Source organism: Alosa sapidissima, chromosome 11 (assembly GCF_018492685.1).
Source record: "Alosa sapidissima isolate fAloSap1 chromosome 11, fAloSap1.pri, whole genome shotgun sequence".
Lineage (NCBI taxonomy): Eukaryota > Metazoa > Chordata > Actinopteri > Clupeiformes > Clupeidae > Alosa > Alosa sapidissima.
In genome coordinates, this window is record NC_055967.1 from 2,523,310 (window position 1) to 2,538,492 (window position 15,183).

The 15,183-nt window shown below is 38.1% G+C and overlaps 1 protein-coding gene across 11 annotated transcripts in view; it reads left to right on the top strand.

Annotated features, from left to right (window-relative positions):
* The window catches only part of LOC121723228 (AP-3 complex subunit beta-2), a 59,357-nt gene that overhangs the window by 16,041 nt on the left and 28,133 nt on the right, over positions 1–15,183 (top strand). For 10 of the 11 annotated variants that reach the window (XM_042108727.1, XM_042108725.1, XM_042108731.1 and 7 more), the window contains exons 3-15: positions 2,940–3,014; positions 3,102–3,197; positions 4,039–4,199; positions 4,292–4,358; positions 4,572–4,754; positions 10,402–10,581; positions 10,699–10,796; positions 11,593–11,647; positions 12,206–12,277; positions 12,378–12,440; positions 12,535–12,667; positions 12,767–12,876; positions 12,955–13,131. In XM_042108727.1, coding sequence (XP_041964661.1) covers positions 2,940–3,014; positions 3,102–3,197; positions 4,039–4,199; positions 4,292–4,358; positions 4,572–4,754; positions 10,402–10,581; positions 10,699–10,796; positions 11,593–11,647; positions 12,206–12,277; positions 12,378–12,440; positions 12,535–12,667; positions 12,767–12,876; positions 12,955–13,131 — 1,470 coding nt within the window. The remainder of the gene's footprint in view (positions 1–2,939; positions 3,015–3,101; positions 3,198–4,038; positions 4,200–4,291; positions 4,359–4,571; positions 4,755–10,401; positions 10,582–10,698; positions 10,797–11,592; positions 11,648–12,205; positions 12,278–12,377; positions 12,441–12,534; positions 12,668–12,766; positions 12,877–12,954; positions 13,132–15,183) is intronic. The other variant, XM_042108726.1, reaches the window with a different exon arrangement.

A 15,183-nucleotide genomic window follows, 5' to 3' on the forward strand; every position in this document is an offset into this window, starting at 1 on the left:
TGCTTCGTAACGTTACCTGACTCATCCTATGCTGTCATCACTGCTCAGTCGGGCTGATGCATGGACTGGTGCATGGTCTGCTCTTGGACCACCATATTCAGTTTATTAATTTGCCGTGAATTATTACACAAAATGTTCATTAAATTACGAAGAAGTATTCCTAGGTTAATGATTGATATGAATCATACAGTATGAAGGCTACAGTAGCCTAGCTAATGTTAACTAGCACTGCTAGCAGCATTTATTAACGTTACCAACCTCCCTGCTTAACTCACCACAACTTTGTAGGTCTTGTCCCTCATGCTGGCCCTTACAAAACCCACAAACTGACTCTCGGACACACAACAGTCAATAATGTGACCCGATTTAAAGTCGCTTTCACCCCTTTGGACACTCACTAAAACATAATATATTTAATACCTGTGTTGCAGCATGTAGGCTAATGTTAGCTCTATTATGTAATGACATCCGGCATCGGCTGTGGGCGGGACTGTGCAGCTCTATTGCTTGCAGCTTCCCTGCCTACATCCGGGTGCGCAGCAATCCTTGCAAACAATTAGTCTTAGGCCTACGATGTCAAAGTGTATCAATTTACAACTGCCACAATCGATCGTAGACTAGTTCATTCACCATTCATTGGGATTTCCGATTTTTTTTATTGGTTTATGTTGGTTTGTGTAGGTTATTAGGTTATTTGCCATGTTGATATGAACCTAACCAGTGAAGTTGCACGTCTTTATTACGTCAGACGTAATTTCAATCCACTCTTGAAAGAAATGAGTTTGGGGGTCAGTTCTACTCATATACTAAGAGCTAATCTTGTCAAAATAATCAATAACTGGGAAACTAGTTGAGTGAACTTACAACTTTTGTGGTGCCTGAACAATATGGCAGCTTTGAGTACAGCTCTGCAATTTTATTGAGTTTAGAACACTGTTGGGGAATACAGTGTAGGCCTACCAGAACCTCGCATATTAGCGTCATGATTTGTGTGCGTCTATTTGGCAAGGCCACTAGCTGTCATGGATGCGTTGTTGCTAAAGGAAGGCAGGTGTCAAAAGGGCGGCTATTGGAAACGGGGGAGAACTAACAAGCCATGGTGTAAAGAAATGAAAGTGCCAGGGGTTTGCTTTTGCGCGGTTCGCTGCAAGAAAATTGTTTATGGATGCAATAGGAAAACGTTTTAGCACGCCACCAATCAGAAGACCGCCATAAGGTTAACGTTTGTGCACTTCAGGACATCTTCCCTACCTGGTGCAACTAGCCACCACGACAGAGGTAGGCTACGTTTATATGGCTGACTGTTTTTACGTTTAGAAAGTAGGCTACGCATGTTCTTTCATAGCGCAAGACGACTTGTCCCTTACCATATCGCAACCTCTTGTCAACCTTATACAATCTGTTGCTGAAGACAAAAGCGCCCTCTCCAGATTGTCGTTATCAAATGTGCAGACCTCCTGCATGAGCACACACAGTATTGCTGCTCATTGGAAAACTGAGTTGTCTGTAAAACTCAAAATTACCATGTTTTCATTAAATGTGGATGAGGCAACAAATGGAAATATGAACAATATCTAGAATGTTCTGATTCGTTACTTTGATGAGGAAATGGGAAGTCTTGATTTTATTTTGATGCAAACTTGATTTTATAGATTTTACTTGGTGTTGAATTGCATATTAACAAGAAAAAAATCTCCTCTTTAAACACTTTTGGCCTGAAGTAATTAAATAAGAGTGTAATTTAAAGCCTTTCTACAATATTGCTGCAGTAGAAAAGAACAGCAATGGCTAATCAGCAATGGTCAGGGATGGTACTAAAATATATTTTTGTTCATCAGGAAAACTCATATGTCAATCAAGAACACTCTCAATTTGCCTTATTCACATGGCGGCCATTGGAGGCTAAAACGAGGCTACAGGGTACACAAACCATAGGATTGTTATGTTCTATGCATTCACCTGTAGGTGGCATTAATTATATAGGAAGTGTACCCTGTAGCCTTGCCTTGTAGCTATGCGCACAGTTTGATACTCAATTCAGAAATGCTAGTGTAAACTTTACCATGCAACAACCAAAATTGTATTTAGACGTGATACAGAAAAACCACCTTCTTGTCTGGGCCTGAGCTGGTTTAAAATGGACTGAGGTAACATGGAAAACGGTCCTGTGGTTAGACCGATTTGCAATTATTTTTGGAAATCATGGAATGAAATTTTCATTTTCAATATTTGATATGTTATCTATGTCCTTTTGCTGCTAAATATGGGTTTACAAGACTTGTATTTTATCATATTCCTTTTCATTTGCATTTTACACAATGTTCCAACTTTTTCTGATTTGGGGTTGTACTAACGCTGAGCAGCAGGTTGTAGTCCTGGCACCTTGATGTCAGGGTTGACACCTCTGCTCTGTAGGCAGACTCTTCTCCAACCATGATGCAGCTGGTTATGGTGGTGTCATCAGCAAACTTGATGGAGATATGTGGGGCCTTGCGGTCTTGAGTGAACAGTGTGCACAGCGGAGGCTTAGCACACATTCCTGGGGGGCACCAGCACTGAATGTTAGAGTGGAGGAGGTGATATTACCCAACTGCACCACCTGTAGTCTGTCAATCAGAAAGTCTAAGCAGCTGCTCAGGGAGGAACTGATGTTCAGGTGTCGGAGCTTCATGATGAGCGTGGATGGCACTATGGTGTTAAAAGCAGAGGTGTTGTAGGTGATGAACAGCATCTGTACATAGCCATTTTTCTGATAGAGGTGAGAGTGAACAGTCTCCAGACTGAAAGTCATAATGATATGAAATAATGTTAAGTCATGTGACCTCCAAAAAATCCATGAGACTGTTATCAACTGACAAGTGCCACATCACTTGAATATTACAGATATTAGAAGATATTGTAGGTGGTCAAGTCCTGTGCTATCTTTGCTCCCAAAACAGATGATCGCCAGAGGAAAGAATGCCTCAGAATTGTTTCCAGCCGTGGTGAAGAATGTGGCTTGTAAAAACATTGAAGTAAGTTTTGACTTGAGGTTGTTAAATACTCAACAATCAATAATCAGCCTTAATGTTCAAATGCAATACTTTCTTCTGTGTTTACAGGTGAAGAAGCTTGTGTATGTTTACCTTGTGCGTTACGCTGAGGAACAGCAGGATCTAGCTCTGCTCTCCATCTCCACGTTCCAGCGCGGGTTAAAGGTTACCTACGGATTACCTATGGACAGATATGAAAAAAAGAATATGGAGCAGCATTTTGCTGAATTATGATGCACTCTTAGTTTTGCATTGTTAGTGTTAGTGTTAGTCTCTGACTGAATGATAATACTACATTGGTCATTGGTCAAATCATATTTGAATCACTGATTCCATTCTTTAAAACAACCAGTCCACCTACAGGTTCTTTTTTTACATACTTGCCTTGTTATCAAGTAATTTACCATTTTTGAGAATCATTTTGTGCAATGTACACAAGTCTTTAAACAACTGATAACTCATACACCAGGTAGTTTAAAGCTTTGACCTGTGGACATGACACATGTATTGAAGAATGAGTTATACATATTAAGTAAAAGTAATGTAAAAAAATGAGTGAACATAATGTTGTGTTAAGTATTCTCTTATGTTTTTAAGCATTCACTACACATATTCCATTTTGTATTCGGTTGCACTTTATATATAGACCCTTTTAACTGCATAAACAAATGCATTCCGAAAGCATCTCTGGTAGCACAGAAAACAACACTGAGCTAATGCTAACTTGGAGGATAAAAAAACAAGTTTTAAAGTCAACATTTTGTAGAGCATTACCCTGAGGTCTGATTCATTTCCATTTCAAAGTGTCTGTGTTGGTTTTGAAATGTGTCAACCGGCAACCCTTTAAGAACAGATTGAAAGGTTTTATAGACAGTGGTGGTACTAACTCATTGATTTGCCATCCTCTTATTATCTTTGAGCTGCTGTCACAAATAAGGGAAGAGAGTTTAAAAAGTATGTCTGAAGGTTTTTGTAGTAATTTGAGTTTGTATCTTTGTTTTCTTAGGACCCTAACCAGCTGATTCGAGCAAGTGCGCTACGGGTACTCTCCAGTATCAGAGTCACTATTATAGTGCCAATCATGATGCTTGCCATCAAAGAAGCTGCATCGGATATGTCTCCTTATGTCCGTAAAACTGCTGCTCATGCCATCCCAAAACTGTACAGGTACTAATAGCATTTCCTCAGGGTGTCATGGATGGAGCATTGTTTGTTTTGTTTTATGTAATGTGTTTAATGCTTTCTGGGTATCTTATTAGTTTGGACCCTGAACAGAAGGACCAATTGATAGAGGTTATAGAGAAGCTTCTTGCTGATAAAACTACGGTAAGCCACATTTCAACAATTTAGGGCATAATAAAATAGGTGGTAGATGTATGGAAAGAATGCATTGCTCAGAAACTGAGCTTGTTTTATGGAAACATTTCAGACAACATTTAATCAACACTGCATTATGGTTATATAGTGGTCAAAAAACAAATAACGAATATAGCTTTTTAAATTTAAGACTTAAAATGTGTTTTACATCTGTCTTTACAGCTTGTTGCTGGAAGTGTTGTCATGGCCTTTGAGGAGGTTTGTCCGGAGCGCATTGACTTAATCCATAAAAACTACCGTAAATTGTGCAACCTACTGATTGATGTGGAGGAATGGGGTCAGGTGGTCATCATCAACATGCTTACCCGATACGCTAGGACTCAATTCCTTAACCCCAACATTAATGTAAGTATGTTGATACTGGTAGAGAAAATCTTGTTTTTGTCATTATGACCGATCCTGACATGCTGTCATCACCAGAAAAAGCCAAATATATTCAAATGATATGCAGCTGAGCGATTTGTGCCTGTACTACTAGTACTAAAGTGGGACAGACATGGGTCAATGACGTGACATGCAGATTTCTGTGTCCGAGTCCATTACTTTGGTTTCAAATCATTTGAAATTATTCATAACAAGCATCATTTTATTCTATAAAACCTATATACCGTATTTTCCGGACTATAAGTCACACTTTTTTTTAATAGTTTGGCTGGTCCTGCGACTTATAGTCAGGTGCAACTTATATGAAAAAAAAAAATATAATTGTACATGTTTTTTAAATGTTAATTCATATTAACTAACATGAACCCTACATGAAACATTACCGTCTACAGCCCCGAGAGAGTGTTCTCAAATGCACAAGTTCTGCGCACTTCAGTCTGAGATTAGTGCTTGCACTATGCCTGAAACACATATGCATGCCTAAATCCTCAAATTATGGCTGGGATTATAGCCGGGCCTCAAATTCAGACAAATAAAGGCCGTAATAATTGCCTACACTGTTTCGATTTAACTCATAAAAGAGCTCTTCTTAATATTTTATATTGTTGGTTGGTTTAATATTGTTGCCAATGAAAAGTCGTCCTACACCATGGGTCTCCAACACGTCGCTCTCAAGCTACCAGTTGCTTGCCGCCCCCTTCTGAGCTTGCTAGAGGCTGAAGCAGTAGCCTTTAAACACAATTGCTGCTGTGAGGCATTCCAGCCTACAAATTTTATAAAAAAGTAAATCATGCATAATAATAATAAAAAAAGTAAAATTTAGGCTATCGTAGACCTATTTGGCTATACGCAATAAGGTTTCCATTACAGCACAGCGCACGTTCCATGAATGAATGAATGAAAGTGGATGTGTTGTCTCGCAATAAGCGGATGGAAATCTTGACACTCTTTTAACTACATGAAACTTAATAGTGAACCATCAAATAACCCACAGTGGCCATCAGTCCCAACATTTAACAATATAATCAAATAGTCCAAACGTAAATTAAATCCCAAACCAAACCAAACATCTTCTGCTTTTGATAGCCAACAGGTAGGCCGCTCCAAACGAAACTTATGTCTCACAATAAAACGCACCAGGTAAGAAATAAAGGCCTGCCTGGAATACAAGCCAGCCAAATAAAGGTGCTGTGCTTTGTGCAGCCTAAGTAAATAAAATTTGAGGATTTACGATAGTCTGTCTCCTAAACATTTCTCACCCGTTATCCAGACATGCATGAAAAAATTGAAAACAAAACTCACAGCCATAGGTTATTTTGAGAATGATGACTTTCTCTTCTACATTGTCCTAGCCGTTAAAATGAGGCATATATGACCAGGCATTGCAATAATGTTTACAGAGATACACTGTAAGGTGGGCTGCAAAGACTAGTGGACAGACTGTTAGGATTGACTGATACTTGCACGCACACATTATCGAATTTATATGCAGGACGCTTTAGGCTATAGTCATTCTACATGGGTTTAGTTAATGATCGGGCTATAATAAGACCAAACTTTAATAGTGGTTGTTGTAAACCGGGACATTTTAGCCTCCCGACATGCTTTTGTTGGGACTCGGGACACGCAACTAAAAAAACGGGACGTCTGATCACCCTATTCTGTGTGGTAGTTGAATAACTTGTCTTTCCAGATTAAATGTCCATACTGGCCAAGAAAGACATATGAACAGTCTCTAAAATAAGCGTAGCTTCCTTAGTAAAGCATTGTTGAAAGTTGAATCTTTTTTTCTCTATCGTTCTCAGAGGTAGCCTGCCGATCATTTGCTCTGCTGCCTGCTTGTGCCTATCTATCGCCCATAATGCTTGATTGCATTGCATTCTGCACATTTTTAGCTAAATTTTCATGCACCACATCAGCATTTTTGTTCAGTAAATCTTTTGTGAAATGCTTTACAATTACCATCGGGCCCTCGATGGCAGCCTTCGTTTTTTCCCGACTTGCCTCAGCTTGCCACCATTCACTCCTTCGTCTTCATTAACATTCCCGGTAGAATTCTCAATGTTTTTGGCCTCTATGTGTCCAGTTACATAATCTGTCTGTTCTTGGTCTTGGATTTTGTGAAATACAGAAATACCGGTGCGACTTATATATGTTTTTTTCCTCTTCATGATGCAATTTTTGACTGATGTGACTTATACTCCGGAGCGAATTATAGTATGAAGTATCACCTCAATGCAAACAATACGGAGGTATGAGTTAGCAGCACACCTCTTGATGATAATAATGTTAGCCGCCAGCCTGGTCAAAGTTAACTTTGCTAACGTAGCCTATTATTTGCTTAGCCGACCCTATGATCGACTAACTAATTAACCGACAAACTCCCTTACTAAATTGACTACATTTGTTGCACACTTGAAACAAAATGTCTTCAAAAGTATGTTGAAGGTAGTTAAGTTTATTTCCATTCCAATAACTTCACACATTACATTTCTGTTTGCACTTGTAGGCTATGCTGCTTTTCTTTGTCTCGTTTTCCTACTGTTTAGTTAAATATTTTTCTACTCAAACTTGAACCACTCCATTTCTTATCCTGGACTGCCGCCTACTGGATAGAAAAGGCAACAACCTAGTAATTATGTGAATAAAAATCTACAACATGTTTGAATGGCAAAAAAAGGATAAATCGGGGCGGGGGGGGGGTATATCACATTCATTCTATCATGCTAAAGATCTGACACCAGGCACTACGCTGATGCCTGAGCCAAAAGGAAAATTATAATAAAAGAGAGAGAGACGCTGAACTTTAAAGTCTATAATGTTGGTTTTAGTCTTCATTGATTTACTCATCTGCCAAAATTGTTTTTAAGATATGTTCATAGCAAAAATGAATGCATGTGATTAATTTAGATTAATTAAACACAGAGTATGTAATTAATTAGATTATTTTTTAATCGATTGACAGCCCTAATAATAAGTGGTTGCATAAATACCCCCCCCCCCCTTACAGTGACTGACCTTAATCAACAACAGTCCAGCCAATTGGTGCAAGTAGTCTCCCAATTAGTGAAATGGAAAATGTGGTGAATGTGTATAGTATAATAATCACCTGTGTCGGGAAGGTCCAGTCACTGCGTAATCAGTATGTTTGGCTACAATTCCACAGTATATATATATATACAATTGAGTTCATAAGTTTATGAACCCATGCTAAAGTTGACTAAAAAGAGGAATAAAACATCATCTTTTGGAAATTGACCTTAATGCCTTAAGTAAAAAAATGAGGAAATATCCAACCTTTAAGGACACCACTTTGTGAATGAATAATGTATCGTAAATAAATAAATGTTCTCCCTTAAAATACAGGGGGCATAAGTATTCACACCCCTATGTTAAATTCCGATAGAGGCAGGCAGATTTTTATTTTTAAAGGCCAGTTATTTCATGGATCCAGGGTACTATACGGTACATCCTGACAAAGTTCCCTTGGCCTTTGGAATTAAAATAACCCCACATCATCACATACCCTTCACCATACCTAGAGATTGACATGGTTTTATTTCAGTTAGCTAATAGCTGGTTTGATTTGCATTGAGAGATGATCTTATGGAAAGTACCCCATGCCAATCAAGATATATATATATATATATATATATTTATTTTTTTATTTTTTTTAGGGGATAGTTGGTAAATTGTTGCCATATGGCAACAATGCACAATCGTGGAAAATGCTGTAAAGTCCAATTTTCTTTTACAACTTACAAGATGCTAAACTAAATGCAAGCTTAATTTAGTTAATTTTTAAAGATTTGTAATGAAATAAAAATCTTTAAAAATTAACTAAATTAAGCTTGCATTAGTTATGCTCTGATACATCTAGTTACCTAACCTAACACAATACAAATTCAACTGTATTTTGGGCAAGTGATAATATCATGGTAATATTGTCATAGTATAGTCCGCATTGGAAAATAAATAGCCTTCCTGTAGGGACATAAGGTAATTGTTTTGATCAAAACCCATGTTTATATTAAATAATGTAATCATTTAGATGACTTTATTTCATTTAGATGACTTTCATTTCCCAAACTCATAGCGTTCTATTGCAGTCAGAGGACATATACAACTGTTGTGACTGAGACCAACAGAAAGTGTGCAAATCCATCCATGTACCCACAGAGAGACATAGGTATCCTTCACATATCCCCCCGACAGACTTGTCCTGCCCTGTAAAGCCATGCCTCATCCATATCTGGGGTCACACACACAAGGGTCAACCTAACATAGGGGTCTCCGGTGTGGGTCATACTACAGTCACACCACTGGGCATGCCTTGGGTGGCTCCACAGCAAGCCAGCCCACTTCTTACATCATTTATAGTGAGAGGAGACAAGGGTCACCCAATTTGCTCTTGAACTTTGGGCCTCTGAGGGGCTAAAGCTGTAGCCAAAGAGACAGGATGGGTGACTGCAGCCTCTATCCGCTATACATATCAATGTTTTTCTCCTCATTGCTGGATTATAGCTAATCCTGACACTTCTTAGATAGATAGATAGATAGATAGATAGATAGATAGATACTTTTTTGATCCCCAGGGGAAATTCAAGCTTCTTTAGTGGAACAGCCAACAATGTGCTTTTATCTTTCCCAAAATCCCAAACAAAAATGATGAAAACAGCATGTCTAGTTGACTGTGTAGTGAACAATAACACAAAATACATCCTTACCGCTGTAGTCACTATACTATCTGAACCTCATTCCACAGATAATTTGCAAAAAACATTTACAATATCCTAAAAGACTCCAATATGTCTGGAATTACAAATCATATTTGTAAATAATGTTTTTCCCCCCCTTCAAAATAATGTTAAAAGTTGTAAATTAAAATAGCCACATATCATCACATACCCTTCACCATACCTAGAGATTGGCATGGTTTTATTTCAGTTAGCCTGTTAGCTGTTTGATTTGCATTGAGAGATGATCTTATGGAAAGTACCCCATGCCAATCTCTAGGTATAGTAAAGGGTATGTGAAGATGTGGGGCTATTTTAATTCCAAAGGCCATAGGAACTTTATCAGGATGCATAGTATCCTGGATCCATGAAATAACTGGCCTTTAAAAATAAAACACTTAGAACGTTGAAACACTTAGAACGTTTACAATACTTTGATTTGTCTATAGACAACCTCACCACACTACCACAGAAGTGTCATTCTATTTTGAACATTGTCAGTGTTGAAAAATAGAGTTTGTTTTTGATGTGTGACTGTGCCCCTTGCACTTGCATTGTAAGACGACTGTCTTGCTCAAAACTGCACCAATTAATGTAATTACTGTATGGTCTCAAGCAACTGCTGTTTGAACCTGTTAGCTTCTAGAAATAGACCCTAGATTGCTTTTGCTCTGGAACATTCCTTTAATTGCTGAAAGTCATCGGGCAAAGTCTTGAGAAAGTGCTTTTCTGTTGTGGACTTTTCTATTGTGTTAAGTGTGTGTGTATGGGTGTGCCTGTGTGTGTGTGTGTGTGTGTGTGTGTGTGTGTGTGTGTGTGTGTGTGTGTGTGTGTGTGTTTGTATGTGTTATTTTTTTATAATATTGCCATAGGAGTCTCTTCTGGAGGAAGGGGGGGAGAAGGCTTTCTATGGTTCTGAGGAGGATGAAGAAGCAAAGGAGGAGAATACTGAAGCGTCCACAGTGGCCAAAAGAAAACCCTATGTCATGGATCCTGACCACAGACTTTTACTGAGAAACACTAAACCTCTCCTACAAAGTCGGAATGCAGCTGTAGGTTGTTTGTAACAATTGCTACCACTGTAAGAAACATAATGAATATACAAATACATAATATGTCACATGACACAATAATGTGTTCCTTTTCCCCTTCTCTTTTATTTTGCTCAGGTTGTAATGGCAGTTGCCCAGCTCTACTTCCACCTTGCCCCAAAAGCAGAGGTTGGTGTTATCGCAAAAGCTCTTGTTCGGCTTATGAGAAGCCACAGGTTAGTTATACAGCCGCATATAAAGAACTTTTGGCTTTGTAGGCAAACTGCTGAAGGTCCAGGAACCAGATGTATCAACACACTTAAGTTATGCTAAGCAGTTTTCTATGCATAAAATGGTATTGTGAAATAGATACTTCCTAGGGAAACAGGTGTACCTCTGCACATGGACTTGAAGTGATGTGCACATAATATTTGTAATTTGTAAACTGGTGTGTCAATCGCTCTGTTCTTGCACATGTAACTGAACTGTCAACATAGCTATTGCTAGTAATTATGAGAAATTACCACCTGTTCACTTCAGGGTATACAGTATGTGGGTTGTTTAACAATCAGGGTAAGCTCTTTCTTTCTCAAGGCCTAAAATTAAACTTTCTTGAAATATCATTATTGTAGCAGACAGGGTTCACCACAATGTTGCTCTGTCTCAAGGGAGCTGATCCTCTTTGGAGTGTAACTCTCCCTAGTAAATTGCTCCTATCACGGTTTTGATGGGACCTTCATGCTCCTCCTAGTAGCCTAGTAGCCTGCTCAGTTTTCTGTCCATCGTTATTTGTTTTTTATTTAATGTGTTGAAGTGGTGTAGTTTCAAAATTAAATGCATTTTTTTGCATTTCTTTTTCCAATTGTTAAGGTATGCCTAATTTTAGTTATTAGTTGCAACATATAAAACAGTTATCCAACATAATAGCCTATTTTGAGGTACACAGACATGTATGCGGAAACAATATGGTGGCCAATCTTAAAATGGGTTATATATGTTTAATTGTATCTGGTACTATCTATTTCTTTACAGTGAAGTCCAGTATGTTGTCTTGCAAAATGTGGCCACCATGACCATCAAAAGAAGGGTAAGAATTCACTAATTCCACATAGTCTGATGACGGCTAAAAGGACAGATACACTTTCAGGACCAACTATAAGCGTACCGTAGCATAGACATTAAGTGCCCCTTTCTGTAAGATCCACAGAGACATTCAAGAATATTGTTAATTTTATACAGATTGTACTATTTTGACTGAGAACTTACAGAGTTGCAGCCTCATCAAAATTGCCAAAAAATGTCCTCTGTATAAGTGTAGCCAAATTTCATCAATCATGTACAGCACATTTTAAAAGAGCAGGTTCAAATTTGTCCAGGCTTTATTGGGCAGCAGTCAGAGTCTCTCAAAATGTTGTTTTGAAATTAGCCACAGTATACATTTCAAACCTCTCTAACCATGCTCTCCTATGAAAATGTGACAGAGCTGTAATTAAGATGCATTGAGATATCTGAAGGTGAAGTTGTGACATCCCATTGTCTTCAAATTTAACCTCCAGGATATGTGGTTAATGAATTGAATCCACAACCACTTGACCTAGCAGGATTTGATGATCTCTGTTTTTTATTGGTCTGATTGTTCCTGTAGGGGATGTTTGAACCATACCTGAAGAGCTTCTATATACGCTCCACAGACCCAACACAGATCAAAGTCCTTAAGGTACACCAATAGTAGTCTACAGTCCTTTTCATTGTAGTATTAGTCCTGCACCATAGTGTAGCATATTCACCCACTAAAAGATATTTCATTGTCTTCACAGCTTGAGGTTTTAACTAATTTGGCAAATGAGACCAATATTTCAACAATCCTTAGAGAATTTCAGGTAAATACATGACTTCACACTAATTGAAGATATTAAATTCATGCACACAAAAAAATCTACTCGCTTTAAATATGTTTTTCTGTTTGGGATATAGACGTACATTAAAAGTATGGACAAAGATTTTGTTGCTGCCACAATCCAAGCCATTGGTCGCTGTGCCACAAATATCGGCGAGGTCCGGGATACATGTTTGAATGGATTAGTCCAGTTACTCTCCAACCGCGATGGTTAGTGCACCTGTTGTAGTAAATGGGTATTAAATCTATGATGCCACCACATGTTGAAATCACAAAAAAAACCCTAACATCTGATGTGTGTCATTTCAGAGCTGGTAGTGGCTGAATCAGTGGTGGTGATAAAGAAACTCTTACAGATGCAACCGGAGCAGCATAGTGAGATTATTAAGCATATGGCTAAACTCACAGACAACATTCAGGTAAGGTTGTCCAACCTGTTTTGTCATAGACCTGTGCTTCCCATCAGACTGCTGCAGCAGATGTTTTCCTCTCTCTAGGTCCCAATGGCACGCGCTAGCATTCTGTGGCTAATTGGAGAGTACTGTGAGCATGTGCCCAAGATTGCTCCTGATGTCCTAAGGAAGATGGCTAAGACATTCACTAATGAGGAAGACATTGTCAAGCTACAGATAATCAATCTGGCAGCCAAACTCTACCTTACGAACTCAAAACAAGTGAGATATTCACATTCCTGTTATTTCATGAAATATATTCATACAGATGTTAATGATAATAATAATTATTATTATAATAATAATAATAATAATAATAATAACTAGAAAATGTTATTTCAAGGAAATTGCCAGTGCATGAAAATATAAACATACTGTATATTAACATAAAATGCAAAACAAACTTTTATTTGGAAACAGTTGGAAGGAGTCATAGTTGATAACAACTGACAGTTGAAATGGCTGAACAGTTAAATAGTTGAGTAGTTTAAGTAATTAAATTATTTAATAGTGAATTATTTTGAATTTATTTTGAAACAGTTGTGTCGTTATGGTGTTTTTTATTAATATCTCAAAAAGTATAAAGTTTACAAAAGTGAAAAATACATTCCTCAAGTGTCCTTTTCAGGACCTATTTTACAAAGTTTGAACAACGTTTCTACGTTAAACGGTTAAAGCTGAATTAGTTCGCAGAAATTTGGTGGGAAGAAGAAGAAGAAGAAGAAGAAGAAGACTTCGGATAACAGAACAGTGCATTTTCATGCACTGTAATAACTACAAATGCAATTCCAAGGAATTACCAGTGCATGAAAATGCAAAACATATAGTGTAAAATATAGTGTAAAACATAAATTAGCTAATGTTTGCTAGCAGTCATGTTAGCAATATTAACTATGCTAACCATATTACTTAGCTAACTTAGTTAGTCTTTTCTAGCAGTTATGCTAACAATGTTAACTATGTTAACCATGCTAACTGTGCTAACCATGTTACTTAGCTAATCTTTATTAGCAGTTATGCTAACAATGCTAACTATATTTACCAATGTTTAACTATGGTTACGTTGCTAGGCTGTTGCTAGGGTACTTGAGGTGGTTGATTGGCTGTTGCTAGGGTAGTTATGGTGGTTGCTATGCTGTTTGCTAGGTTAATCATGTTGGTTGCTATGTTGGTTGCTAGGTTGTCATTGTGGAAGTGGTTGATAGGTTGTTGCTAGGGTACTTGATGTGGTTGCTAGGCTGTTGCTAGGTTAGTTGTGGTGGTTGCTATGCTGGTTGCTAGGTTATCTCGTTGGTTGCTATATTTGTTGCCAGGTTGTAACTGTGGAAGTGGTTGCTAGGCTGTTGCTAGGGTATTTGACATGGTTGCTAGGCTGTTGCTTTTGGTACTTGAGGTGGTTGCTATGCTGGTTGCTAGATGAATCGTGTTGGTTGCTATGTTGGTTGTTAGACTGTTGCTGTTGGTACTTGAGGTGGTTGCTATGCTGGTTGCTAGGTTAATCAAGTTGGTTGCTATGTTGGTTGCTAGGTTTTAACTGAAAGTGGTTGTTGTGCTGTTGCTAGGGTAGTTATGGTGATTGTTATGCTGGTTGCTAAGTTAATCATGTTGGTTACTATGTTGGTTGCTAGGTTGTAACTGTGGGCTAGGCTGTTGCTAGGGTATTTGACATGGTTGCTAGGCTGTTGCTAGCGTATTTGAGGTGGTTGCTAGGCTGTTGCTACGGTACTTGAGGTCATTGCTAGGTTGTTGCTAGGGTATCAATGGTGGCTAATGTCAGAAATAAAGGAGTTACTATAGTGGTTTGCTAGTATAATCATGTTGGTTGCTATGGAAACTGACATAGATGCTTTATTTCAATGGTTGCTATGTTGGTTGCTAGGTAAGAAGTGGTTTAAGTTGACTGGAGGCATAGTTGATAACTGACAGTTGAAATGGCTGAACAGTTAAATAGTTGAGTAGTTTAAATTGTTAAATTGTTTAACAGTGAATTATTGTAGTGAGGACTTTTATTTTGAAACAGTTGTGGGCAGAGGAAACAGTTGAACACGATCTGTAGTCTTAAGAGAGCCAGATTGTATGCTTAAAGCCTGAGACAGCGTATACATATAGTATAGTTTAAAAGTTGGATGTTGATAGGCAGATTGTTTAATGGATGTTGATAGATTGTTTAATGGGTGGATGAGTGAATGGTTTGAAGAGGATGAATGGATATAAAGTTGGATGGAATGTGTCTTATATCCTTGTAGAATGGAGAGACACAGAGAGAGTTGGTCT